This window comes from Rhinoraja longicauda, chromosome 27, assembly GCF_053455715.1.
Source record: "Rhinoraja longicauda isolate Sanriku21f chromosome 27, sRhiLon1.1, whole genome shotgun sequence".
NCBI classification, from domain to species: domain Eukaryota; kingdom Metazoa; phylum Chordata; class Chondrichthyes; order Rajiformes; family Arhynchobatidae; genus Rhinoraja; species Rhinoraja longicauda.
In genome coordinates, this window is record NC_135979.1 from 374,838 (window position 1) to 402,330 (window position 27,493).

Sequence of the window (27,493 nt, forward strand, 5' to 3'; positions counted from 1 at the left end):
ACCCTTTGGTGGTTCATGTTGTGTTACCACCTCCGCTCAAAGTTGAAGAGTCACATTTCCAGAACAACACAAATCACAGTCTGAGTGAATATTTTAATTAAGTTTTGGTCAAAAAAGGTCATGAAATAAACTTAATTCACAAGCAGCAAGATAAAAAACACACGCATCTGACCCATGTTTCAATAGGGCGATAAGATACTATAAAGTTTTTAAAAAAATGGAAAACCTTTCCTTAAGGAGCCTAAGAATAGAAGTCAACTGATTTCACCCAGTTTATAATATATAAAAAACATTAATAGAATATTCATCTCATACATCTGATTACTACTTATAACATGGGAGGGGTTACATGATTCTCAGTACTTTCACAGAATACAAATGGTACATTATGGGTAGTAAAAATGCAAGTCAGCTGTCCTCAACAACCTAACACTGGTGTGTGCTCAGCAAATACTGATCGGGCAAAGGAGTCAACAAATGCCATTTGTTTACACTGGAAAATACAGGAAAGGGTTAACAATCCCTCTGTCAACTTCACTTAACAATTTAACTTTTTTTAGATCACAGATTAAACAACTTCCAAGGTCAAAACTGTGTTTACAAATAAATTACATGGTCCATTGTACCTTGTAAAAAAATAAGCATTTCTAGGGTCATTTACCAATGCTATGCTACAGTGACCTTGCTGCATGTAGTGGAGCCGACCGACACCTTTCCATCTTGATTTATGCATTGCTCGGGTTTGTCTCTTCCACCTTAATTCTAGGGGGAAAGCACATGAAGAGTTGGTGAATTGCACAAAACCACACAGTTAACATTGTCGCATTCTTGCAGTCCAGCATGGAAGTGGATACGACTTTTAAAAAACATTGGGAGAGATAAGGATAGGGAGGGTTCAGAACAATGAGCCAAATGAAGGAAAATGTGACCAGCCTGGTATCCATCTCAGTCAGCATGGACAAGTGGGCCCGTGGGCCCAAGGGCCGTTTCCTCGCTGTACAACTGCAAGACTTCCAATGACTCCAATTAATTTTCCAGACTACTGGGAAAGCAACTGCTCATCTCCCAACTAACTAACTAACTAACTAACCATCTGTGAACACCATCCAGGTCCACACAAGGTACACTCTAACCTGGTCTATGTACCTGCCCTTGAACACCACCACAGCCTTTTGTTGCTACCTACCACCTCCCTCCCTCCACTCATATTCACCGATGGGTTGGCCCTCCCCATCTCCCGATGTGCTGCCAACGTCACTGCCTGCCCAGTGAAATGGCATTAGTCGCCAGCACAGATACCTGCTGAACAAATCCAACAGGAGAATGAACAGCCTCCGCATAGACCTATTGAAATGTAAATTCTATCCAATCATTAATGTTTTTGATAATTCATGGCTTAGTTAGGATGTGCACACAATTTGTGGTTTATCATATTTTGCAACTACAGATTATAGTAGAACTTCATATATAAAACTGGAACAATTCTACAGGTAACTGTCCACCAATCTAACTGGTCCCAGCTATTAACTATCAGTTTGCCTGGCAGGTTCCCACCCCATCCAAGCCCCAGGCCCTGTCACTGCTGCAACAACACACACTAGGCAGGAGGAACTGAATACAAGGGCAAGAACACCCTCCAAACAGGGAACATAGGCAGCTACACAGTAAGGCTCGATACGCAATGGCAAAGATACACAAGATAGGCAGCTACACAGCAAGGCACTGGGACGCAGAGGCAAAGATACACAAGGATAGGTGTGTGCGTGAGACAGACAGCGAATGCAAATGGAAGATGTCAGTGCACACGCATAAAACCAAATGCAGATGTAACGTGGATTACACGCTCAGTGGCAATGTGCAGGATAAAGGCATGCAAAAGACAGAGCATATGCAAACACAAATGTTGATAGAGCATGACAATATGCATAGAACAACGTAATGACAAACACCAGGCAGGCCACCATGCGGGTAAACGATGGGTTAAAAGCATCCCAGAGAGGATGCAAGAGATGACTTAAGGCCAAACAAACATATTGCGCAAGGCACAGAGGGGGAGATAATATAATTCAATGTCACGCCAGGAAAGGAACAATAATGACAACTTTGAGAAGTGTTTATTCTTGCGCCGTAGGAGAGTCTGGAATATCTTACACACAAATAACGCAGCATACCCTTTAGTTTCCAACTTCTCTGTAACACCATCTTTGGCTTTCTCTTCCTCCTTCCCATCTAGAAAATGAAAAAAAAACCATAATTGAACCTGAATTGCCAAACATTTTTGCTCAGGCACAGAAGCAGAAGTCAGTCAGCTGACCTGATCGTGGGCCACACAGAGCTGACCTCATCGTGGGCCATCTGATCGTGGGCCACACAGAGCTGACCTCATCGTGGGCCATCTGATCGTGGGCCACACACAGCTGACCTCATCGTGGGCCATCTGATCGTGGGCCACACAGAGTGACGATCGCTGACCTGGTCACTGGGCTGAGCAGTGTGCAGTGAGCAGTGTGCAGTGAGCAGGTGCAGTGCTGGCCCAGGTCGTGGAGTGGGCATTCACTCACTGATTACCAACGTGCCAAGGAGGCGTGCAGTGCGTGTATTCAAACAGTAGGCTCACAACCACCAACCTGATTTCTTCTCTTCTCCTTCCTTCTCCTCTTCCACTTTGGCACGCTTTAGCTTCTTGTAATTTGTAGCGTTGCGGCGGCCTCCTTCTCCTTCGTCTTCAGAGTCAGAGAACTCTTCATCACAAGCTATCCTCTTGTCTGAAGCACGGACTGTCAGCAAAACAAACAGGGCAATGGAAACGTGAAGGATCGCTCAGCACCATCGAGTTGATGTTGTTAATATTGTCAGTGTAATATTGTTCCTTTGTCCCGCCCCCCTGACATCAGTCTGAAGAAGGGTCTCAACCCAAATCGTCACCCATTCCTTCTCTCCCGAGATGCTGCCTGACCTGCTTAATTACTCCAGCATTTTGTTAATATTGTTAGCATTTAGACTGCCGACAAATTTCACTGTCCACCACAAGAGGAGTTGAGTATAGGAGCAAAGAGGTCCTTCTACAGTTGTACCGGGCCCTGGTGAGACCGCACCTGGAGTACTGTGTGCAGTTTTGGTCTCCAAATTTGAGGAAGGATATTCTTGCTATGGAGGGCGTGCAGCGTAGGTTCACTAGATTAATTCCCGGAATGGCGGGACTGTCGTATGTTGAAAGGCTGGAGCGATTGGGCTTGTATACACTGGAATTTAGAAGGATGAGGGGGGATCTTATTGAAACATATAAGATAATTAGGGGATTGGACACATTAGAGGCAGATAACATGTTCCCAATGTTGGGGGAGTCCAGAACAAGGGGCCACAGTTTGAGAATAAGGGGTAGGCCATTTAGAACGGAGATGAGGAAGAACTTTTTCAGTCAGAGGGTGGTGAAGGTGTGGAATTCTCTGCCTCAGAAGGCAGTGGAGGCCAGTTCGTTGGATGCTTTCAAGAGAGAGCTGGATAGAGCTCTTAAGGATAGCGGAGTGAGGGGGTATGGGGAGAAGGCAGGAACGGGGTACTGATTGATAGTGATCAGCCATGATCGCATTGAATGGCGGTGCTGGCTCGAAGGGCTGAATGGCCTACTCCTGCACCTATTGTCTATTGTCTATTGTCTATCCCGGATCCAGATTATTTGCCAATCACTGATAATTAGTGTTGACCAAGGAAGCCTTCAGTTGGTCAACGCTAGTTATCAGTGGGAAAGTGGAGCAGGTACACATTGGGAAGATGCCCAAAGCTCTCTCCACCCACACGTCCGTCCCCCCCGTCCCCCCCTCATCATTCTCTGGGACTGTGTAAAGGCTACACCCTTTAGAAGTTAGGCTTGGGTTGAAATCCTTTGAATACTTTAAACCACCTGGAATGGCAGGTGCAGGTGAACAACCCTACTTCCCCAGATCCAGCTCTTTCCTTCCAAAGACCAGTGGTCAGTGGGTGCATCTTCCGGGTGCCCAATAGCCACAAGGTATTGTTCTTGAGGTGCAAAAAACTCTTGATATTTGTATCTAACACGTACTCACAAAAACACAACAAAATCTAAACGTGCCAGTGAAGAGTAGAATACCAGGGAGGTGCTGAACTCTGGCACATGTCTCATGTATTCAGCACATTCATCCAATCAGGTGACCGAAACAGCCCTGTACAGAATGTGAATGATATTGACTTACATGATGATAATTTACTATCTCCATATCTCCAAAGGGATAATACACAGAAACAAGGAACTGCAGATGCTGGTTTACACAAAGCGACACAAAGTGCTGGAGTAACTAAGCAGGTCAGGCAGCATCTCTTGGCAACACGGATAGGTGACATTTCGGGTCAGGACAACTGTGTCTGAAGAAGGGTTCCCACCTAAAACGTCACCTATCCATGTTTTCCAGAGATGCTGCCTGACCCGTTGCGTTACTCCAGCACTGTGTCCTTTAATGGGACAAACCAAACCTAGCATTCCCATTCTTTATCCAGAGATTCCAAGGGATTGCACCTGCTGACTTTCCCTGGGCTGCAGTAAGTCTAGTGGATGGAGAGAGGTCACCTCAGTAGGTTACTTTGTAGCCCACCCAACGAGACGTAAAGCTGGGTAGTGTCAGCTAAACAAATACTGGAATGAACTGCTGCCGCCAATCTAAGACAAGGTAATAAACACCAGGACTCACTGGATATGCGTTTGTCAGAATCTTCCTCCTCTTCATCTCCACTGTCGTCTGGCACGGCATCCTCAGGGATCGACTGCATCTGAACGCCCGGTGCATGCGGCAGCATCCGCAGGTTCTCAAATAAACGCTGCCTGGAGATTTACAAACAATTATTGTAGATGCTGCCTGACCCACTGAGTAACTCCAGCACTTTGCACCTATCCATGTTCTCCACAGATGCTGCCTGACCCACTGAGTAACTCCAGCACTTTGCACCTATCCATGTTCTCCACAGATGCTGCCTGACCCACTGAGTAACTCCAGCACTCTGTGAAACGTCACCTATCCATGTTCTCCACAGATGCTGCCTGACCCACTGAGTAACTCCAGCACTTTGCACCTATCCATGTTCTCCAGAGATGCTGCCTGACCCGCTGAGTTACTCCAGCACTCTGTGAAACGTCACCTATCCATGTTCTCCACAGATGCTGCCTGACCCGCTACTCCAGTGGTTGCGTTTAGCTTCCCTGCTTCTACACCAGTACTCTGCCTATTACATGTTTTGAACTCCCTTATCCATCAGTCCTCGTACCATGTAGGAAATTGTAGGCATGTAGTGCAAGGGTTCACTGTTCCTCCCTGTGTCTCAGCATCGTCCCATACAAGCCTAACGGGGGTTTCCTTTACAAACCAAGGCACTGGTGGGAAGAGCAGGGAAGCCAGAATCATCATCAACGATAGTTTAATGTTATCACCCATTTGCAAGAGACATTTTAGCCGCTCAATCTGAGACCCATCTGCAACTTATCAAGCGCAGTGCATTGAGAAAGTGCCAAACTGCTGATGCAAATAACAGAGGTCACACTACAGCACCATTCATCGACTACATACTTGATCTTCTCCAGATATTCATTGGTGTTCTGGTTCGTCATGTTGGACGGACTGATGTGCAGCTTGAAGTCAGGTCCAAAGTATTCAAAATAATCGTTGTACGGCAGTTCTGAAATACAAAACACAATGTACTCATCGCCAGCACAAGGTTTAGAAGCCAACACCACTTTCTGCTTTTAAACTGCAACAACGTGTTTGCAAAACTCTATACACTTCTTGAGAAAATGAACTGATGGTCAGTCGGTATTTCACCTCTTCAGCTGGTCAGTTAGAATGTACTCACTGGGCCAGCCATAAATCTCCCCTTCACAACATCGAGTCCAAGTTCAAAACACCGCATTATTACAATATAGGCCAATAAGACATTAATCTTCACCCAAAATCAATAACTTAGGAATTCACAACTCATGGAGTGGTCGGGGTAGAGGAAACGGCCATTCTACCCATCGGTGTATTCGCACCGTGCAGGGATGAACCCAGCCTGTCCCAATCTCCTGCCCTGTCACAACACTGCAAATGCTTTCCTTTCAGAAACTTCCACAGCTCCCTTACTGAACACCAATGGGATCTGACTCGACACACATACCCAGCTTTGTATTCCAGACCCTAACCACTGTGTAAAAACATGTGCTCCGTCAATCTGTCTGACAATTGCCTGCATTCCACACCCTATTCCACCCTCACATGGCCACTGCCCTCCCTCCCACCCCCTCCATACCACACCACCCTCTCCACTACCCACCTGGAATGAAGCAAGCACCAAGGGAACGTGAGGCATCAGGGGGCTGCACCAACACCGTGGTTCACTGGGTTACATTGGCAACGCCTGGAACTCACTGGAGCGTTTAGTCAGATGATTACAGTCAGACAGGAACTGACCCTTTAGCCGATTGTGTCCAGGCTGGTCATCCATATCCCTCCCATGTCCCTGCAGGTCCATCGTGGTCCCTGCCATGGTTGTGCACGTGCCTGTCTAGTTGCCTCGTAAATGCTGTGACTGTGTGCAGTGACACCACCACCTCTGGCAGCAGCTTCCAGGTGCCCTGTATCCTGGATGATAACCTTCCCTCTCTGATCCCCTCAAGAAATCCTCCCTCACCTTAAACCAACGCTCTCATTTTAGACACCCCACTCCTGGGAAAAATATATTATCTTCTTCATGCCTGTTCTAATTGTGCAGAAGGTCACCCCTTGCTTCAAGAGAACATAAACACAGCCCAGCCAATCTCGCCCCATAATTAAAGGCCTCCAATCCAGGCAGCATCCTGGTGAATCCCCCAACACAATCACATCCGTAACATCCACTGACTCGGTAGCACACCGATATATTGATCAGATACCAAACAGTGCGAGTCACATACATGGTTGTCAGTCAGTCGCTCGCTCTGTTAGACAATAACAATGAGCAGACTGATAAGGGTTAGTCTTGGCATCAAGACTGGCATGGACACTGTGGGCTGAAGGGCCTGTTCCCATGCTGTACTGTTCTATGTGCCAATGGAAACTAACATGGAGCTTGGGGCCATGCATATCCAGAGAACTTGCTTACCGTTTGGAATCTCGGAATCCAGAGCGACGGAGGTCTCGTATGTCCAGCACCGAGCTACGTTGCGAATTGTATATCCGCCTCCTCCCAGCATCAACATCGGCAAGTTAAAGGTCTTGACAAATTCAACACATTTGGCATGTCCTGGTCAGAAAAACATCAATTAGCATTTCCTACTAAACCGTGATTTTTCGTTTTCATGAAGCCTGCCTTTGCACAATGACAAAATGATTATGAAGACTGCAGTAATATCAATATCAACAGAATCAGCAGTGCAGCCATGATAAAACATTGTCCTGAATCTACCTGGTCCCAGAAGATTCATTCAACAGGTACATCCACAGGTAGATCAGGCAGACCAGGTACACTTGCAGCCACATCAGGTAGAGCAGATACGTCCAACTACACCCAGCCCCAGCAAAGTTCACTCAGAGGATGCAGCTTTAAGGCCAGCCACAATTACTTCCAATAACTCAGTTACTGGAGAGACCATTCTGGGAACTCAAGGCAACAAAACCCTGGTAGTCAATTCAACTACTCCCCAAAATAACCTGCTGCCTCCACAAGGCAGCGCTGCAGGCATGAAGCAACATTGTGTATGTGCACTCGAGTGCACCACACAGCTTGGGATGAATGGTGACTTACACCAGACAGAGAGCCAACAATACTCAGATAATGTTCCACCTTCACAACATACAAGTGGGTGCAAAGTAACTTTACAGAGCTCTCATTAACTACGATGAACCTGTTCTTACATCCCTGGCAAAATAAATTATAAACATCAGCCCAGTATTGCCTTAGCCCACACATTCATGTGCAGCCATACACGTACATTAAAGATTGATGACGGTACCTTTAATAGTGAGGTTAAAACAACCCAGTCTGTCCCCAGATAGAGAATCAGCACCGCACTGCAAGGCAATGGCACTGGGCTGGTACATCTCCATTACCTTGCATATAATCTGCAGAGGAAGAGAGGCTGAGCTTTATTACTGTCACGTGTACCAAGGTACAGTGAAAGACTTGGTTTTGCATGCTATTCAGATCAGATAATACTATACTTAAATACAATGGTCCACCCTGAGTACAATAGGCATTCATGCAAAGAAACGCCCCACAAAGAAAAAGAGGTTTGGAAAATTGTAGTTGGAATTTAATGAAAATACTCACAGGTCTGAATATGGCTTCATAAGATTCATCATCGATTCCATCTCTCAATGGGAAATTCACAGCATAGTACTTGCCTTTGCCAGCACCAATGTCCTAGGCAGCAATAAAACCACAAATCAGCTTCATGCCAATGCAGAATACAATCGGAGAAGTTGTCTCAATGTACCACTAACAAACGTGAAAAGGTATATTATTTATGTTCATATTAATAAAGAGGCAACAACATGGTGGTACAGCGGTAGAGTTGCTGCCTCACAGTGCCAGAGACCCGGGTTCCATCCTGGCACCTCACAGTGCCAGAGACCCGGGTTCCATCCTGGCACCTCACAGTGCCAGAGACCCGGGTTCCATCCTGACTACAGGTGCTGATTATACGTTCTCCCTGTGACCTGCGTGGGTTTTCTCCAGGTGCTCCGGTTTCCTCCCACTCTCCAAAGACATACAGGTTTGTAGGTTAATTGGCTTTGGTAAAAATTGTAAATTGTCCCCAGTGTGTAGGATAGTGCCTGTGTGCGGGGATTGCTGGTCGGAATGGACTCGGTGGGCCGAAGGGCCTGTTTCTGCGCTGTATCTCTGAACTAAACTCACTAAGTATCCCAGCCAATGTGGAGCACACATTTATCACTTAATCTAGACCATCCATTTATAAGATCAGAATTCTTTATGGGTTCTATACACACACACATTGTTAATTGTGTTTTTGGTCTGTTTGCTTAATTCCCATCTTTATCATCATTTCCCCCAGTTTCTCCCTCTCACTTTTCTGCACATTAAACTGCATTTTCCATGTGCTTATCCATTCATTTTAACCCACAGAAAACATCCTTGTAGTCCCTTCACAGTATGTTAACCTCATTACTCTGGCAACCTCGACACACACCTACCTTCTACCAACCCACTTCCAAAGCATCTGGCCACTCAATTAAATTATTTAATTTTCCATATTATTTTAAAAGGATGGATAAAAGCTGCCTGGAATTGATATTGGACTTTAGTTATTTAGTTATGGATCACATTAGACTCACTCTGAATTTACAAGAACAAATATTTATTAATAAATGAAGAATTACCATTTAATAAAAGCTAAACAGTACCCCCATCTGCACCAACCATAATGCAAAAACAAACTAAGCACACCTTTTTATAATCCATAATTCCCAGATGCGATCTAACTGAAATAAAAGCAAAATACTAGCAAAAAGAAACAAGATTGGCCGGGTAGCATCTGTGGAGACGGACGTACACAGATAATGACACTGCAATACGTTGTTGCATGAATTGACAACCCCATTTCTTTCTCCACAAATGCTGCCTGACCTGCTGAGTATTTCCAGCATTTTTATATTAGTTCACCCTTTTCTTACCCCCAAACCCATTGTTAGATTCACATCAAATGTGTAACTTTTGAGAAGGCCAGGCATGAAAATACACACTATGCAATATACTTCTTACCCTGAGATCTCCTGTACCAGGGAAATATTCACCATATTTATGGAATGAGACTGTCATCACTCTGTCGGTTGTATAGAAAGCCTCTTCCACGCCATCGCCATGGTGAATATCAATGTCGATGTAAAGCACTCTCTGGTGATACCTTCAATGGCAGAAAATACTTCAACCAAATTGATTTGATATTAAAAAAATTGCTTAAAGCTGCTTAAAAATGTGGCTGGTTTGTTAATACCCTCTTGGTAAAGCCACTTGCACTGGGTAAGGCCACGGGGCAAGGGTGTCAGGGGTTAGAGGGTGGGGTCGAGAGGGAGAGATAGATCAGCCATAATTGAATGGCGGAGTAGACTTGAAGGGCCGAATGGCCTAATTCTGCCCCTCTCACTGATTAACTTGCACTCCTGGACACAAGCCAAGCATCGGCTGGGGCAACTCCCACTTCATGCCAACTGAACTGAATTCAAGCAACCGTCGCTCCTGATGGAAGCCGAACGTGGGACAGGCATGATGAGGCGACGAGGCCCAGAAAGGATTACAAAGTGCCTCTAGTTCACACAACGTGTGATGTATCAGAGTCCCATACATGACGTACTCACTTCAGTAATTCAAGAATGGCCAGGACAATGTCATTCACATAGCAGAAGCCCGACGCCTCCGATTTCTTTGCATGGTGCAATCCACCAGCCCAATTGACAGCAATGTCTGTTTGTTGCTTGTTCAATTTGACCGCTCCGGCTGCAGAAATTAGCAAATGTGCATTCATTCCATTTGATATAATGGAACATACATCACACAAAAAGAAGTAACTTGAAATAACAGTAGTTTGTTCATGCAACATTAAATAAGGAAAGAAGTGTTTGCAATAACAATGTTTCATTCATGACATCTCTTCAGGCCAGCGTATTTATATTTTGACATACACATACACCCTGTTTAAACTAGTAGACAAATGGTGATGTTCAAGTATTAGTTAGCACTAAGTTAATCATTCTTAGAATAGATGTTCCTTTGGGCTCAGTGGAGATGAACAGGGAATTGGCCCAGAGTTCCTGCTCGTCTCTGCTGGTGTTGCTGGAGGGGGTCAATACCTGCTGGTGTTGCTGGAGGGGGGCAATACCTGCTGGTGTTGCTGGAGGGGGGCAATACCTGCTGGTGTTGCTGGAGGGGGTCAATACCTGCTGGTGTTGCTTGAGGGGGCAATACCTGCTGGTGTTGCCGGAGGGGGCAATATCTGCTGGTGTTGCCGGAGGGGGCAATACCTGCTGGTGTTGCCGGAGGGGGCAATACCTGCTGGTGTTGCCGGAGGGGGCAATACCTGCTGGTGTTGCTGGAGGGGGCAATACCTGCTGGTGTTGCTGGAGGGGGCAATACCTGCTGGTGTTGCTGGAGGGGGGCAATACCTGCTGGTGTTGCTGGAGGGGGTCAATACCTGCTGGTGTTGCTTGAGGGGGCAATACCTGCTGGTGTTGCCGGAGGGGGCAATATCTGCTGGTGTTGCCGGAGGGGGCAATACCTGCTGGTGTTGCCGGAGGGGGCAATACCTGCTGGTGTTGCTGGAGGGGGTCAATACCTGCTGGTGTTGCTGGAGGGGGCAATACCTGCTGGTGTTGCTGGAGGGGGCAATTCCTGCTGGTGTTGCTGAAGGGGGCAATACCTGCTGGTGTTGCTGGAGGGGGTCAATACCTGCTGGTGTTGCTGAAGGGGATAAATACCTGCTGGTGTTGCTGGAGGGGGGCAATACCTGCTGGTGTTGCTGGAGGGGGCAATACCTGCTGGTGTTGCTGGAGGGGGTCAATACCTGCTGGTGTTGCTGGAGGGGGTCAATAAACAGGAGCATTGATTTGCACTGTCGCAGTTGTCGAGCTATTCAGCACAGAAACAGACATTCTACCCAACCTGTCCATACTAATGAATTTGCTTACCTAAGTTAGTCCCACATATTTGCACTCGGCCTATGTTCATCCAAACTTTTTCCATCCACGTCCAAGTATCTTTTAAATGTTGTAATTGTACCCATCCCTGCCATGTACATTTCATCTCTATGCAATAAAGTTGCCCCTCAAGCCCCCTCTAAATCTTTTCCCTCTCATCCCAAAGCTCTAGTTTTAGACTCTCCTACTTGCGGAAAAGACCACGGCTATTCATCTGATCTGTGCTCGTCATGACTTTCATACTCCTCTGAGAGAGGATGATGGCGAGAGTGAGATGAGAGGTGTGATGATCTGTGCACAGAGCTTCAAGCTGTGTGTAACGGCACTTACCGACTGAACCTCCAGTGGACAGCTGGCAGAACTCAAAGAGCCCGTCAAACACTGGGCAATCCTCTCCCACATTGACTGGCAAAACACAAGTTTTAAAATGCAGTTTTACAAGAGACAGATCCACAGCAATGCTGAGTGATAAATAATATATACTTGGACAAAACATCTCCATTATAATAGTAAGCCTTGTCTTCTGCCAGAGGTTGGCAGTGGGGTTCACTACAAGGCTGATTTGCAAGCCACTACCTCAATGGAAAGTACAGATAATTGCAGCATGAATCCGATTCAGCAGGACAACCGATTTGATTAAAGAAATGGGGAATAATGAAAAGTGCAAGGATTCACTGATGGCCTACGCCTGCAGTTAAACACTCACTCCCTATGTTGATTTCCAAGTAGGGGTAAGATGGTGAACCGGCCATTTGATCGTCACTTGCAAGATGCAAAATCAAAGTCTGCAAACAAACCCCACATTTCAGTGACTTCAAGAGAAGGGAAAGTCATAACACTGATAATTGTTATCAATGAAACGTTGGTGTTGGTATTCTCATTAATGTTCTTTACAAAGCTCAGTGAGATCTTTCCAAATCCAGAGATGATCTACCCACCACTGCATACAAAATGAAACTGTGCAGATAAAATGGTTGCGTAAAGGCATTTAAAATGCTGTTCCCATTAAAATTTATTTCAATAATTTATAGCAGCTATTAATTTTGTTGCTATGTCAATAATGTCAATTTTAACTGATAGTCATACGCTGTAATAAAGCAATATGCAATGGTTGATTTGATAAAGGACAACAATAATAAATATTTCATATCAGAATGAAACAGAAACGACACTAGATGATAATGGCCAATAACAGCTTGAAACTGTAAACCCGTTCTCCATTGCCCTGGGCTTTTCCTCTGTGGGATTCGGAAAACTGTAAACCCGTTCTCCATTGCCCTGGGCTTTTCCTCTGTGGGATTCGGAAAAATGAAAGCTAAAAGGTCGCATTTATAAACGGAAGATATTATTCAAATTATCAGGTTTATTTATGTTTCCTTGTACCAATTCAATGCAAAATCCTAGAGCTGAACTAAACAAGGAAAGGCCAACGTACATCTCTGCATCTGCTTGCTGTACTCAGACATGTTGTCTGGACGGATGGACCGCAGGAACTTGATGTAGTCGTCGCTGTGGTACTTTGTCATTTCTTCAGCTGAAGCTTTGTGTGGGCGCTTTGAAAGAATAGAAATCTTTATCATTCAATTACAATTCAAACATTTTGGATTGCTAGGAACACAAAGGCAGAAAGCAGGGCTCTGGTAACATTTAAAACATGAGCAATAAGTTTGTAGCAGGGTCTGAGATAATGTCTTTGCATAAAAGGCAAAGGGGATGCACAATAAACAGGACAAGAAAGCAGAGCAATAGGAGGGTGTTGGCTGCAGATCCCTCAAGGTAACAGCACGGATAGGAGCGATGGCCAAAACATGCACCTGGGCCCCGTGCGGGCAGGAGAGCTGGCCCCATGCGGAGAATGGGCACGGTGTGGGCAGGAGAGCGGGCCCCGTGTGGAAAGCGGCCTCGTGCGGGGAGAGGGGACCCCGTGGGGAGGGCGGGCCCCGTGCGGGCAAGAGAGCGGGCCCCGTGCGGGCAGGGGTGGGCCCCGTGGGGAGAGAGGGCCCCGTGTGGACAGGAGGGCGGGCCCCGTGGGGAGAGAGGGCCCAGTGCGGGGAGAGCGGGCCCAGTGCGGGGAGAGCGGGACCAGTGCGGGCAGGGGTGGGCCCAGTGCGGGCAGGGGTGGGCCCAGTGCGGGCAGGGGTGGGCCCAGTGCGGGGAGGGGTGGGCCCAGTGCGGGGAGAGCGGGCCCAGTACGGGCAGGGGTGGGCCCAGTGCGGGCAGGGGTGGGCCCAGTGCGGGCAGGGGTGGGCCCAGTGCGGGCAGGGGTGGGCCCAGTGCGGGCATGGGTGGGCCCAGTGCGGGCAGGGGTGGGCCCAGTGCGGGCAGGGGTGGGCCCAGTGCGGGCAGGGGTGGGCCCAGTGCGGGCAGGGGTGGGCCCGGTGCAGGGAGAGCGGGCCCCGTGCGGAGAGGAAGTCAGAAAGGTTTAAAACTTTAGGTAAAAGATGCCACGACTGATCTGGTTTGCGCATTACATAAACAATGTGTTGGTGCTAGAAATCAAAGCAGGCAGAGACAGACAATTTTTGGCTTGTTGTCATGGTCTGGTGGAAGATTTAACTGAGGTACAAAACAGATTCCAAAACAGAAAGAACCTTTGCAGGAAAGGCAGTGATACGTCAGCGTGTTACTTGATGAAAGGATGAAGGGGATTTGAGGGAAAAAGAAATGTCACCCAAAGAATGGAAGTGACCAGAGCAAGAGCTGGGAATTGGAGTTAACTCCGATTCATCCCTCACAGAGCAGCAAGGACCAGACGGCTTGAATGCTCTCTGATGTTCTACATTTCTGCTACACTCCAGCATCCACAGTCCCAACTTCACTCTGGACAACGTGTTGGGATTACTTCCAAAAGCACCAGCCCTTCCCAATGCTGTGCGGCTCTGACGGCATGCATACTCGCACTGCATCACGACCCCAGCTACAAACATACAACAATCCTGCAAAGGATCAGGCCCTTCAGCCCACAATGTCCATGCCAACACGATGCCAGTGAATTACTGACACGCTTAAGTGAAATTTCATACCTTGAACTACACATTACATTTAATTTCATTGATCTACTTTGTCTTCAGTTTACTGGCTAAAGCTCGATCTGTAATAATATCCTTGCTACCACCACGGACACATTTCCTGTTCACTAATACTTTGCTTCTTGATGAATTCCAGTATTTCTCTCACATTTTATATGTTCGTGTCATTTTCCCCCAGCTCTCCACATTCCGATTCACCAGTCTTTGCCTTTCCCCTTTGCCTATCAATACATGCCGTCTTTTCAGGAGACAAGTGAACATGCCTTAGCAAGAGTGCAAGTGGTAAAGAGCGTCGGTCTTAACCAAACATGATGACCTACACTGACAACATACGCAGCACTGAGGAATTACAGCTTTGCCACAGGTGCCCGGCTTGAGTGTGATACTAAATGTCTGTTCATTTAAGCAGATGCAAGACATTTTAATGACTACATACAAAAAGCAAACAGCATCATGTAGCAGTCCACCAGCAATGGAAGAGATTACCTGGACATTCAACTCATCTATTTGGGACCAGGATGCACATATCAATTGCTGATTTTGTTTAAACAATTCAACATAGCTTGGAATGCATTACACTCTTTACCATTCACCCCCACCCGATTGGGAATCTCAATCCAAACACTGCACAGGCACAAATTATAAAGCAGTAGGAAAGCAGTACTAGAAAGACACAGAGTGCTGGAGTAACTCAGCGGGTCAGGCAGCATCTGTGGAGAACATGGATAGGTGACGTTTCACAGAGTGCTGGAGTAACTCAGCGGGTCAGGCAGCATCTCTGGAGAACATGGATAGGTGACGTTTCACAGAGTGCTGGAGTAACTCAGCGGGTCAGGCAGCATCTCTGGAGAACATGGATAGGTGACGTTTCACAGAGTGCTGGAGTAACTCAGCGGGTCAGGCAGCATCTCTGGAGAACATGGATAGGTGACGTTTCACAGAGTGCTGGAGTAACTCAGCGGGTCAGGCAGCATCTGTGGAGAACATGGATAGGTGACGTTTTGGGTCGGGACCCTTCTTCAGCAATATCAATCCAATAGCTGTTGAAGATAGACAGTATTCTCACAATGGACTCAGAGGTCTTTATGTCCCATCTTATCATGGTTCACGACAACAAATAAATGCACACATGCATTTACCTCCAAAACGCTCATAATTACTGCACCAGAAGTCCCACAGCAACACACGAGTCGGCCCTGGTTACCAGATCAAGCATCTCGAGCTACTTCACTATGTACTGCTGCTGCTATTTAAATCTTTATTACAAGTAGTAAAACAAATCAAATGCAATTAATTGTTAACGGTGACATGAAGAAAACATGACATTTTGTCAGCTATAAAACCAGCCATCTCCTAAATACCAGAGTCCCCCCTGGATGCTCGGCTGACCTCTGCTCTCAAGAGGAACCCTGCCATTAAATGGCAAATAAATTATGACGGGTTAATGGCTAAATTTAATATTTCTGTTACACACATGGTACAACATGGCTAATCAGCAATTCAGAACACACTATTATTATTATTCATTAGTCTGCTTGTTACAGTGGCCAGTTCGTAAATACTGGGGCAAAAATAAATAGGATTGCAGTTTAGCAAACTGACATTTCCACTTATCTGAACCACAATGAATCAATCTACACAATTGGACGCAAGGAACTGCAAATGCTGGTTTACAAAAAAGACACAAAGTGCTGGAGTAACTCAGTGGGTCAGGGAGCACCTCTGGAGGACATGGATAGGTGATGTTTTAGGTCAGGACCTTTCTTTCAGATTGATTGTCGGGGGCAGGGGGAAGCTGGAAGGAAGGAGGGACAGAACAAAGCCTAGCGAGTGATAGGTGGATACAGGCGAGGGAGAAATCATACGTCTTGTGCCTCACCTGAACTCACCCCCCTTCCATCTATATTCCTTCCCCAGGCTTCACAATTTGCATCTCTTCTATCCCTATCTCATAGTTTTTGTCTTTTATGGCTTTTAACCAACCTGTCTGCCTTCACCTATATCCACCTATTACTCACGAGACGTTGCCCTGCCTCCCCTCTCTCTCAGCACCCCCCGCCCAATAAAATCAGTCTGAAGAACGGTCCCGACCTGAAACATGACCTGTCTATGTTCTCCATAGGTGATATAGATGATACCTTACCCACTGAGTTACTCCAGCAGGTAATTTTCAAAATCTACAGTCGGTTGGACGAACAGTGATGATTTAAACAAACCAGCTGCTTTAAAGAAAAACTAGCTTTTGATTGGGTTTGTAAAAGACATTACAGGCACTAGTCTGACTTGACTTAATTATTAGTGTACGGTCAGATTGTTAATTGTTTTGTATGTGTGTGTTGTCCCACTTTAAACTTTTACAGCTCCACTCCCACAGCAAGCCAGCAGCCGTTAGAACGGCCACGTGATCTTTGTGGGCAGATAACTATCTTTGCCCAATATCTCTGCGCACCTCATTACATCAGACGGAACATGGTGTAAGGATGTACTGCACAAACAAAGCTAACCAATTTCTACATAACGATACTTACATAGATTTCCATTTTTCTGTACAAGCCATAATTTAGCAGCAGGTTGTGGGTCATTCGGATTCTATGTGGCTTCATTGGGTGACCCTGCCCATAGTAGTAATTTCCAACATCACCTGCATTAATAAAAAATAACATTAGAACAGGCTGCATGGACGCAAATGGAAAGGCTCTTCAGAAGCAAGTTTGCAAAAGTATTTTGTCATGGGGGACCCAAATATTTGGGGGTGGGGGCAGGGGAGGGGGCAGGGGAGGGGGCAGGGGAGGGGGCAGGGGAGGGGGCAGGGGTGGGGGCAGGGGAGGGGGTGGTGAGGAGAGTCAGAGTGATACAGCATGGAAACAGACCCTTCAGCCCAACATGCCCACACCAGCGAACATATCCCAGCTACCTGCATTTGGTCTGTATCCCTCCAAACCTGTTTTTCTTAATCTGTTGGGATAGTCCCTGCCTCAACTACCTCTTCTGACAGCTTGTTCCATGCATCATAAGATCATAACTGATCGGGGCAGAATTAGGCCATTCGGCCCATCAAGTCTACTCCGCCATTCAATCACAGCTGATCTATTTCTCCCTCCTAACCTCATTCTCCTGCCTTCTCCCCATAAACTCCGACACCCGAACTTATCAAGAATCTATCTATCTCTGCCATAAATATATCCACTGACTTGGCCTCCACAGCCTTCTGTGGCAAAGAATTCCACAGATTCACCAACCTTTGTGTGAAAAAGTTACCACCTCAGATTCCTATTAAATCTTTTCCCCTTCACCTTAAACCTATGTCCTCTGGCCCTCGATTCACCTACTCTGGGCAAGAGACTCTGTGCATCTACTCAATCTATTCCTCTTGTGATCTTATACACCTCTAGAGAGATGGACAGGAAAGCAATTGTGACTATTAATTTATTTATTCACAAAATGCTGGAGTAACTCAGCAGGTCAGGTAGCATCTCGGGAGAGAAGGAATGGGTGACGTTTCGGGTCGAGACCTTCTTCAGACTGAAGGGTCTCGACCCGAAACGTCACCCATTCCTTCTCTCCCGAGATGCTGCCTGACCTGCTGAGTTACTCCAGCATTTTGTGAATAAATCGATTTGTACCAGCATCTGCAGTTATTTTCTTATACTACTTATGTGACTATTAATTAGTTGGATGAGCAGATAGGCGATCTCATCACATCCAATTACATGGTGGTGAGGTGCCTTCCTGATAACAGTGACAAGAGTGCCACATGGAACAGTAAGGGTGAATAACAGGATGTTGCCTCTACAATAATACTAGAGACAGCAGGGACGAGTCCAGCCTGCAGATGGCAGGAAACAGTCGGGAGAAGGTACTTCATGAGACCTGCTCTGGTTGCTGGGTATTTTCAACATTTTGCTTTGATTTTGCAACTTCAGGATTGCTTTTCATGTCATGCATCATGGAGTACAGGAATTTGACGATAATTTGACGAATATGCAGGTAAAGGAGGAAAGATGCCTAGAAATTCTTCGAATAACAGGACCACATTTGGGAGTGAGAGGGTGTGGGGGCTGCACAAGCCAGGTACACCACACAACTCAGCCCATAAAGCATGTCATTGTCCCAAGTTCAGCTGAATACTTGAATAATCAACTTATTTACTCCAACATCGCTTGTTAAAATTCCAACTCAGTGGGACAAGCAGCACCTCTGGAGACAAGGAAAGGGTGACGTTTCACAGAGTGCTGAAGTAACTCAGCAGGGCAGGCAGCATCTCTGGAGAGAAGGAATGGGTGACGTTTCGGGTCAACACCCTTCTTCAGACTTCAGTTTAGTTTATTGTCACGTGTACCGAGGTACAGTGAAAAGCTTATGTTGTGTGCCAACTAATCAGTGGAAAAACAAAATATGATTACAATCGAGCTGTTCAGTGTAGAAATGCACGATAACAGGAATAACGTGAATACCGTTTAATGCAAGATAAAGTCCAGTAAAGTCCGATCAAAGATAGTCTGAGGGTTTCTAAATGAGGTGGATAGCTGCTCAGGACCTCTCTCTAGTTGATGATAGGATGGCCTGATAACAGCTGGGAAGAAACTGTCCCTGAATCTGGAGGTGTGCGTTTTCACACTTCTATACCTTTGGCCCGATGGGAGAGGGGAGAAGAGGGAGTGGCCGGGGTGTGACCCATCCTTGACTATGTTGCTGGCCTTGCCGAGGCAGGGTGAGGTGTAGATGGAGTCAACGGAGAGGTTGGTTTGTGTGATGGTCTGGGCTGCGTCCACAAGGTACAAAAGTACTTTGAAAGAAAAGGGCAACCATTCAAGTCCATTTCTGGCAAAGCTATCGACTCTCTACCCAGTGTGCCTGTTTCAATAGTCTCCAATTAATTTGTCCAATCCCTGAAAATGTAAGCACTCTTGTGTTGGAAAGAAATGCAGATGCTGGTTAAAATCAAAGGTAGACACAAAATGCTGGAGTAACTCTGTGGGACAGGCAGCATCACTGGAGAGAAGGATTGGGTGACGTTTCAGGTCGAGACCCTCTTCAGACTTAAGCACCCTTTCCAGCTCTCTCCACAGAGCAGCACAACACAACACAGAATTTCCAGCAACGTGGATGACACCAACTTAAGCATCTTTTTCAGAATTAGAACACAATACCTCAGCAATAGGAGACTGCCGATGCTGGAATCGTGAGCAAAGCAAATGGTTGAATGAATTCAGCAGGTCAAGCAGATTCCATGGGGACAGGAACCATTGATGTTTCCGGTTGAAGGCCGGCATTAGTCCTGATGCAGGGCCTTGGTTTAAAACATTGATAATTCCACCCCCCTCCCCAGATGCCACATGATATACCGAGTTCCTCCAGCAGCTTACTTTGTGCTCCATGATTCACCCCAGACACGTGTGGCGGTATCTCAGTTTGAATATTAGCAGGTATACGACAAAGGGTAACACAGCACGGACAATCATTTCTCAATATCTCCTATCCCCCCACATCCGGACCAAACTCAGATCCTGGGGGGACAGGGCTTTCTCCATCGCTGCTCCCACCCTATGGAACTCACTACCTCAAACCGTCAGAGACTCCTCCACACTCACCACATTCAAAACATCGCTGAAGTCTCACCTGTTCAGTACTGCCTTCAACCACTGAAGGTCACCCCACCTTCTGTCTCCTTTCTCTGTTCGTTTACTTATTTATCTATTTATTCACTTCCCTATGTTCTCTAAATCCCTGTAAAGCGTCTTTGAGTATATGAAAAGCGCTATATAAATGTAATGTATTATTATTATTAATATCAATCACATATGGAAATTTGAGCATTATTTCTTCATTGGTGCTGGGACAAGATCTGAATCCATCAAAATATAATCTTCTGGTGGAACTCATCTATGGAGAGAGATGTATAATGTTATCAGGTCAAGACCCTTCTTCAGAGTGGGGTTGTCTGAAGAAAAGTTCTGACCCTAAATAATATCTTTCCATTTCCCTCCCACAGATGCTGCATAGCTTGAGTTCCAACAGCTTGTTTTTGCTCAAGACTTCAGCATCTGCCATCTCAATAGACAATAGACGCAGGAGTAGGCCATTCGGCCCTTTGAGCCAGCACCGCCATTCAATGTGATCATGCTAATCATTCTCAACCGTTCCTGCCTTCTCCCCATACCCCCTGACTCCGCTATCCTTAAGAGCTCTATCTAGCTCTCTCTTGAATGCATTCAGAGAATTGGCCTCCACTGCCTTCTGAGGCAGTGAATTCCACAGATTTACAACTCTCCGACTGAAAAAGTTTTTCCTCATCTCCGTTCTAAATGGCCTACCCCTTATTCTTAAACTGTGGCCCCTGGTTCTGGACTCCCCCAACATTTTCTGCTTCTAATGTGTTCAACCCCTTAATAATCTTATATGTTTCGATAAGATCCCCTCTCATCCTTCTAAATTCCAGTGTGTACAAGCCTAGCTGCTCCAGTCTTTCAACATATGACAGTCCCGCCATTCCGAGAATTAACCTAGTAAAACCTACACTGCACGCCCTCAATAGCAAGAATATCCTTCCTCAAATTTGGAGACCAAAACTGCACACAGTACTCCAGGTACGGTCTCACTTGGGCCCTGTACAACTGCAGAAGGACCTCTTTGCTCCTATACGCAACATCTTGTGCCTTTCTGAATCTCTATGAATGACCTGACAGCAAGCACTGCTTTTACCCTCTCTGCCACTATTTTGCCATCAATTAAACACAGACTAATAATAATAATAATAATAATGCATTACATTTATATAGCGCTTTTCAAACACTCAAAGACGCTTTACAGGAATTACTAGAACATAGAGAAGTGAATAAATAGATAAATTAGTAAACAAACAGAAAAAGGAGACAGAAGGTGAGGTGACGGTCAGTGGTTGAAGGCAGTGCTGAACAGGTGAGACTTCAGTGATGTTTTGAATGTGGTGAGTGAGGAGGAGTCTCTGACGGTTTGGGGTAGTGAGTTCCATAGGGTGGGAGCAGCGATGGAGAAAGCCCTGTCCCCCCAGGATCTGAGTTTGGTCCGGATGGGGGGGACACAGGAGATTGGCAGCAGCAGAGCGGAGGGTGCAGGTGGGAGTGTGCCTGTGGAGGAGGTCAGTCAGGTAGGATGGGGCCAGGTTATGGAGGGCTTTGTAGGTCATGAGGAGGATTTTGTACTGGATTCTCTGGGGGATGGGGAGCCAGTGGAGTTTGTAAAGGACGGGGGTGATATGGTCACGGATCGGGGAGTGGGTGAGTAGACGGGCAGCGGAGTTTTGAATGTATTGAAGTTTACTGATGATTTTTGAGGGTGAGCCATAGAGGAGGCTGTTGCAGTAGTCCAGACGGGAGGTGATGAAGGCGTGGATGAGGGTTTCTGCAGCTGTGGAGGAGAGGGATGGACGGAGACGGGCAATGTTTTTGAGGTGGAAAAAGGCTGTCTTTGTGATGTGTTTGATGTGTTTGTCGAAGGAGAGGGTTTGATCAAAGATGATTCCAAGATTCCGGATGTGAGGGGAGGTGGATACTGGGAGACCATCAATATTGAGGATGAAGTTTTGGGTGGATTTGGTGAGCGTTTTTGGACCAATGATGATGATTTCAGATTTGTTGCAGTTGAGTTTGAGGAAATTTGATTGAAGCCAAGATTTTATTTCAGTGATGCAGTTTGTCAGTGTAGAGTGTGTGGTGGTGGAGATTGACTTGGTGGAGATGAGGAGCTGGATATCATCGGCGAAGCAGTGGAAGTTGAGACCATGACGGCGGATTAATTGACCAAGGGGGAACAGGTAGAGGATGAAGAGGAGGGGGCCAAGGACTGAGCCTTGGGGGACACCTTGGGGGAGGGGAGCGGTGGGGGATTTACAGTTGTTAATGGAGATGAACTGGTGCCTGTCAGAGAGGTAAGATTTGAACCAGGATAGGGCTGTGCCGGTGATGTTAAAGGAGGTTTCAAGTCGGGTGAGGAGAATGGAGTGATTTATGGTGTCAAAGGCGGCGCTGAGGTCAAGTAGGATGAGGATGTTGAGGTTGCCAGCGTCAGAGGAGAGGAAAAGGTCGTTTGTGATTTTGAGGAGCGCAGTTTCAGTATTGTGGTTGGAGCGGAATCCGGATTGGAAAGTTTCATACAGGTTATTGGTAGAGAGGTGGTATTTGAGTTGAGAAGCTACAGCACGTTCCAAAAGTTTGGACAGAAAGGGTAGGTTGGAGATTGGTCTGAAGTTGTTTGGGGTGTCAGGGTTGAGACCAGGTTTTTTCAGAATGGGGGTGACAGCAGCGATTTTGAGGGATGGCGGGACGATGCCAGTGGACAGGGAGGAGTTTATTGTTGCAATGATAAGTGGAGAGAGAGCAGGAAGGCAGGCCTTGACAAAGCTGGAGGTGATGGGGTCCAGAGAGCAGGTGGCAGTTTTTATTCCTGTGAAGAGGTCAGAGAGGTCGGTGGTGGAGACTGGGGAGAACTGAGGCAGGGGTTGACAGGATAAGGGGGGCAGGTGGTTTGAGGGGGAGCAGGTGCGTTGGTGGTTAAGGTGCTGTAGATGCTGTCTATTTTGCTTTGGAAGAATGAAAGGAAAGTGGTGCATTTGTCAACTGTGAATGATTGGGAGATGGTGTCCAGGGGGCTGAGGAGTTTGTTTATTATAGAGAAGAGTGCTTTTGGGTTTCCGGAGCCAGAGTGAATTATTTGAGAGTAGTAGGTGGAGTGGGCGCGGGAGACTACACTAAATATTGCTCACATTTGCCAAACTAAATACTGCCAAAATATTTTACTAGTACCTCCCTACATTCTACTTGACTCTGAACCAGAAATAATCTAAAGGCAGGAGAAAATGCAGATAAATTTCAGACTGACACTAAATATCTAAAACAAATCCAAACCTGTCCAAAGATGAAAGAAGAGTTAGATTGTTGCTTGAATTCATCTTCTTGAATTCATGTCCTTTAAACGTTGTCCCTTTCACCTTAAAGCTACGTCCTCAAGTCTTTGCCATTTTCATCAGGGGGAAAGGTTCTGACTGTCTACCCTATCTTTACTTACTTCTACCAGATTTCCCAAAACCTCTGTCGCTCCAAAGAAAATATTGCAGGTTTGTCCAACTGTTCTGGTAAAAGCATACTGTGCCCTCCCCAAAGCCTCCACATCCATGGTCCACCACTGGTGAACACAAACCCATCATGCTCAGCATTGTGCACTAGCTTTAAATGCCACCATTTGCTTTATTCATCTGAACTAGAAAGGTCTGAAAAAGGGTCTCGAACCAAAATGTCACACCATTCCTTCTATTCAGAGATGCTGCCTCTCCCACTGAGTTACTCCAGCATTGTGTCTATCTTAACTCAAAGGGAACTTTGGCTGAGATGCTCTTGAAGCAGGCATTCCAAAATATTAGGTGTAGACGAGGTACAATTTAGTTGCCGTAGTGTTTGCTTATTTGGTTTAACTCTACCCTAATGTGATTGGCACTGAAGAGTGGATCAAGGAAACTCCTTCCACTACACTACGCTTCCGAATTATCTATCTTCAGCCTAAAAAACATATCTGCAGTTCACAAGATCATAAGTGATTAGAGTAGAATTAGGCCATTCAGCCCATCAAGTCTACTCCACCATTCAATCATGGCTGATCTATCACTCCCTCCTAACCCCATTCTCCTAGCTTCTCTCCATAACCTCTGATATCCGTACTAATCAAGCATTTTGTGAACAACTTCAGATAGCTCCTCTGTCCCTCCCTTCTCCTCCTCCTTCCCAGATCTCCCTCTATCTTCCTGTCTCCACCTATATCCTTCCTTTGTCCCACCCCCGACATCAGTCTGAAGAAGGGTCTCGATCCGAAACGTCACCCATTCCTTCTCTCCCGAGATGCTGCCTGACCTGCTGAGTTACTCCAGCATTTTGTGAATAAAAGAATCTATCTATCGCTGCCTTAAATATATCCACTGACTTCACCTCCACAGCCTTCTGTGCCAAAGAATTCCACAGATTCACCACCTTTTCTTCCCTGTAGTTAGAAACATAGAAACATAGAAAATAGGTGCAGGAGTAGGCCATTCGGCCCTTCGAGCCTGCACCGCCATTCAATATGATCATGGCTGATCATCCAGCTCAGTAGCCTGTACCTGCTTTCTCTCCATACCCCCTGATCCCTTTAGCAAAAAGGACCACATCTAACTCCCTCTTAAATATAGCCAATGAACTGGCCTCAACTACCTTCTGTGGCAGAGAATTCCACAGACTCACCACTCTCTGTGTGAAGAAATGTTTTCTCATCTCGGTCCTAAAAGACTTCGCCCTTATCCTTAAGCTGTGACCTCTGGTTCTGGACTCCCCCAACATCGGGAACAATCTTCCCGCATCTAGCCTCTCCAACCCCTTAAGAATTTTATATGTTTCTATAAGATCCCCCCTCAGTCTTCTAAATTCCAGCGAGTACAAGCCCAGTCTAACCAGTCTTTCCTCATATGTAAGTCCCACCATCCCAGGGATTAATCTGGTGAACCTTCTCTGTACTCCCTCTAAGGCAAGAACGTCTTTCCTCAGGTTAGGAGACCAAAACTGCACACAATACTCCAGGTGCGGTCTCACCAAGGCCCTGTACAACTGCAGCAGAACCTCCCTGCTCCTAAACTCAAATCCTCTTGCTATGAATGCCAACATACCATTCGCTTTCTTCACTGCCTGCTGCACCTGCATGCTTGCTTTCAATGACTGGTGCACTATGACACCCAGGTCACGTTGCATCTCCCCTTCTCCCAATCGGTCACCATTCAGGTAATACTCTGCTTTCCTGTTCTTGCCGCCAAAGTGGATAATCTCACATTTATCCACATTATATTGCATCTGCCATGCATTTGCCCACTCGCCTAATCTATCCAAGTCACTCTGCAGCCTCCTAGCATCCTCCTCGCAGCTAACACTGCCACCCAGCTTCGTGTCATCCGCAAACTTAGAGATGTTGCATTCAATTCCCTCGTCCAAATCATTAATATACACTGTAAATAACTGGGGTCCCAGCACTGAGCCTTGCGGTACCCCACTAGTCACTGCCTGCCATTCCGAAAAGGACCCGTTTATTCCTACTCTTTGCTTCCTGTCCGCCAACCAATTTTCTATCCACCTCAAAACTGAACCCTCAATACCGTGTGCTTTAAGTTTGTACACCAATCTCCTATGTGGGACCTTGTCGAAGGCCTTCTGAAAGTCCAGATATAACACATCGACTGGTTCTCCCTTATCCACTCTACTAGTTACATCCTCGAAAAATTCTATAAGATTCGTCAGACATGATTTGCCTTTGGTAAATCCATGCTGACTTTGTCCGATGATTTCACCACTTTCCAAATGTGATGCTATCCTCCCTACACGTCCTTCCACTACATGTGTGGAAACTGCAAATCCCAGATAACCATCTGGCACACTCAGTGTACCATGAACATAATTATCATCACAAATTTGCAATGAATGAAGGACAAAAAAAAAAAGCTTTCAACAGAAGTGCACAGAAGCTAGCCCACTGACTGCAGCTCCCAGGTGCAGCTTTAGATCGCCAAGGCTGATGCCTCCTATATCTTTCACTCAATTCTCCACAGGCAGAGATAGTCTTTCCAGGCCAGGCTTCCTCGATGAACAAACAAGGAACTGCAGATGCAGGTTTATACCAAAGATAGACACGAAGTGCTGGAGTAACGCAGGGGGTCAGGTACATCTCCGGGGAGAACGCGTGACGTTTCAGGTGGGGGACATCTTCAGACTGAAGAGGGGGGGAGGCGAGAGCAGGACCAACCCTCCCCAAAGCCCAAGTGCAAGGGTAAGGCTCCAAGCCCAAGGGCAAGGCTCCCAGCCCAAGGGCAAGGCTCCCAGCCCAAGGCTCCCAGCCCAAGGGCAAGGGTCCCAGCCCAAGGGCAAGGCTCCCAGCCCAAGGGCAAGGGTCCCAGCCCAAGGGCAAGGGTCCCACCCCAAGGGCAAGGGTCCCAGCCCAAGGGCAAGGGTCCCAGCCCAAGGGCAAGGGTCCCAGCCCACGGGCAAGGGTCCCAGCCCAAGGGCAAGGGTCCCAGCCCAAGGGCAAGATTCCCAGCCCAAGGGCAAGGGTCCCAGCCCACGGGCAAGGGTCCCAGCCCACGGGCAAGGGTCCCAGCCCAAGGGCAAGATTCCCAGCCCAAGGGCAAGGGTCCCACCCCAAGGGCAAGGGTCCCAGCCCAAGGGCAAGGGTCCCAGCCCAAGGGCAAGGGTCCCAGCCCAAGGGCAAGGGTAAGGCTCCCAGCCCAAGGGCAAGGCTCCCAGCCCAAGGGCAAGGGTCCCACCCCAAGGGCAAGGGTCCCAGCCCAAGGGCAAGGGTCCCAGCCCAAGGGCAAGGGTCCCAGCCCAAGGGCAAGGGTCCCACCCCAAGGGCAAGGGTCCCAGCCCAAGGGCAAGGGTCCCAGCCCAAGGGCAAGGGTCCCAGCCCAAGGGCAAGGGTCCCAGCCCAAGGGCAAGGGTCCCAGCCCAAGGGCAAGGCTCCCAGCCCAAGGGCAAGGGTCCCAGCCCAAGGGGGCAATGCCCCACGACCACAACAACTGCACACCAGCAGAGGAGCCTTTAACGTGCAGGGGGGGAGGGGGGGGGAGCCTGGGGGGCACCAGTGCCCGGGTCGGGGGCTCTCCCATGCCTCAGGCCGCCGGGGTCGAGCCTAACCGGCGGCCCCCCATTTGCCGGGCTCCCGGCCGCCGCCTCACCGTCATAGTAGTAGCAGACCTTCTTCTTGCCGCCACCCGCCTGCGTGAACGCCATCTTGCCGCCGCTGCCGCTGCCCCGC

At 47.2% G+C, this 27,493-nt stretch overlaps 1 protein-coding gene across 2 annotated transcripts; it reads right to left on the reverse strand.

Moving 5' to 3' along the window:
* Window positions 1-109: 109 nt before the first annotated feature.
* Window positions 110-27,493, reverse strand: hdac1 (histone deacetylase 1). Of its 2 annotated transcripts, XM_078423363.1 has the most exons (14): window positions 27,414-27,493; window positions 17,227-17,339; window positions 13,105-13,222; window positions 12,000-12,074; window positions 10,335-10,473; window positions 9,742-9,883; window positions 8,290-8,382; window positions 7,973-8,081; window positions 7,123-7,263; window positions 5,574-5,682; window positions 4,704-4,834; window positions 2,628-2,777; window positions 2,172-2,229; window positions 110-762 (listed from the first exon to the last, which is right to left on the reverse strand). In XM_078423363.1, exons 1-14 carry the CDS (start codon window positions 27,466-27,468, stop codon window positions 726-728), a joined length of 1,470 nt encoding a protein of 489 aa, XP_078279489.1. In that variant the 5' UTR covers window positions 27,469-27,493; the 3' UTR covers window positions 110-725. The 2 variants fall into 2 exon arrangements, with proteins under 2 accessions (XP_078279489.1, XP_078279490.1); XM_078423364.1 differs by lacking the exons at window positions 17,227-17,339; window positions 27,414-27,493 and adding an exon at window positions 15,838-15,961.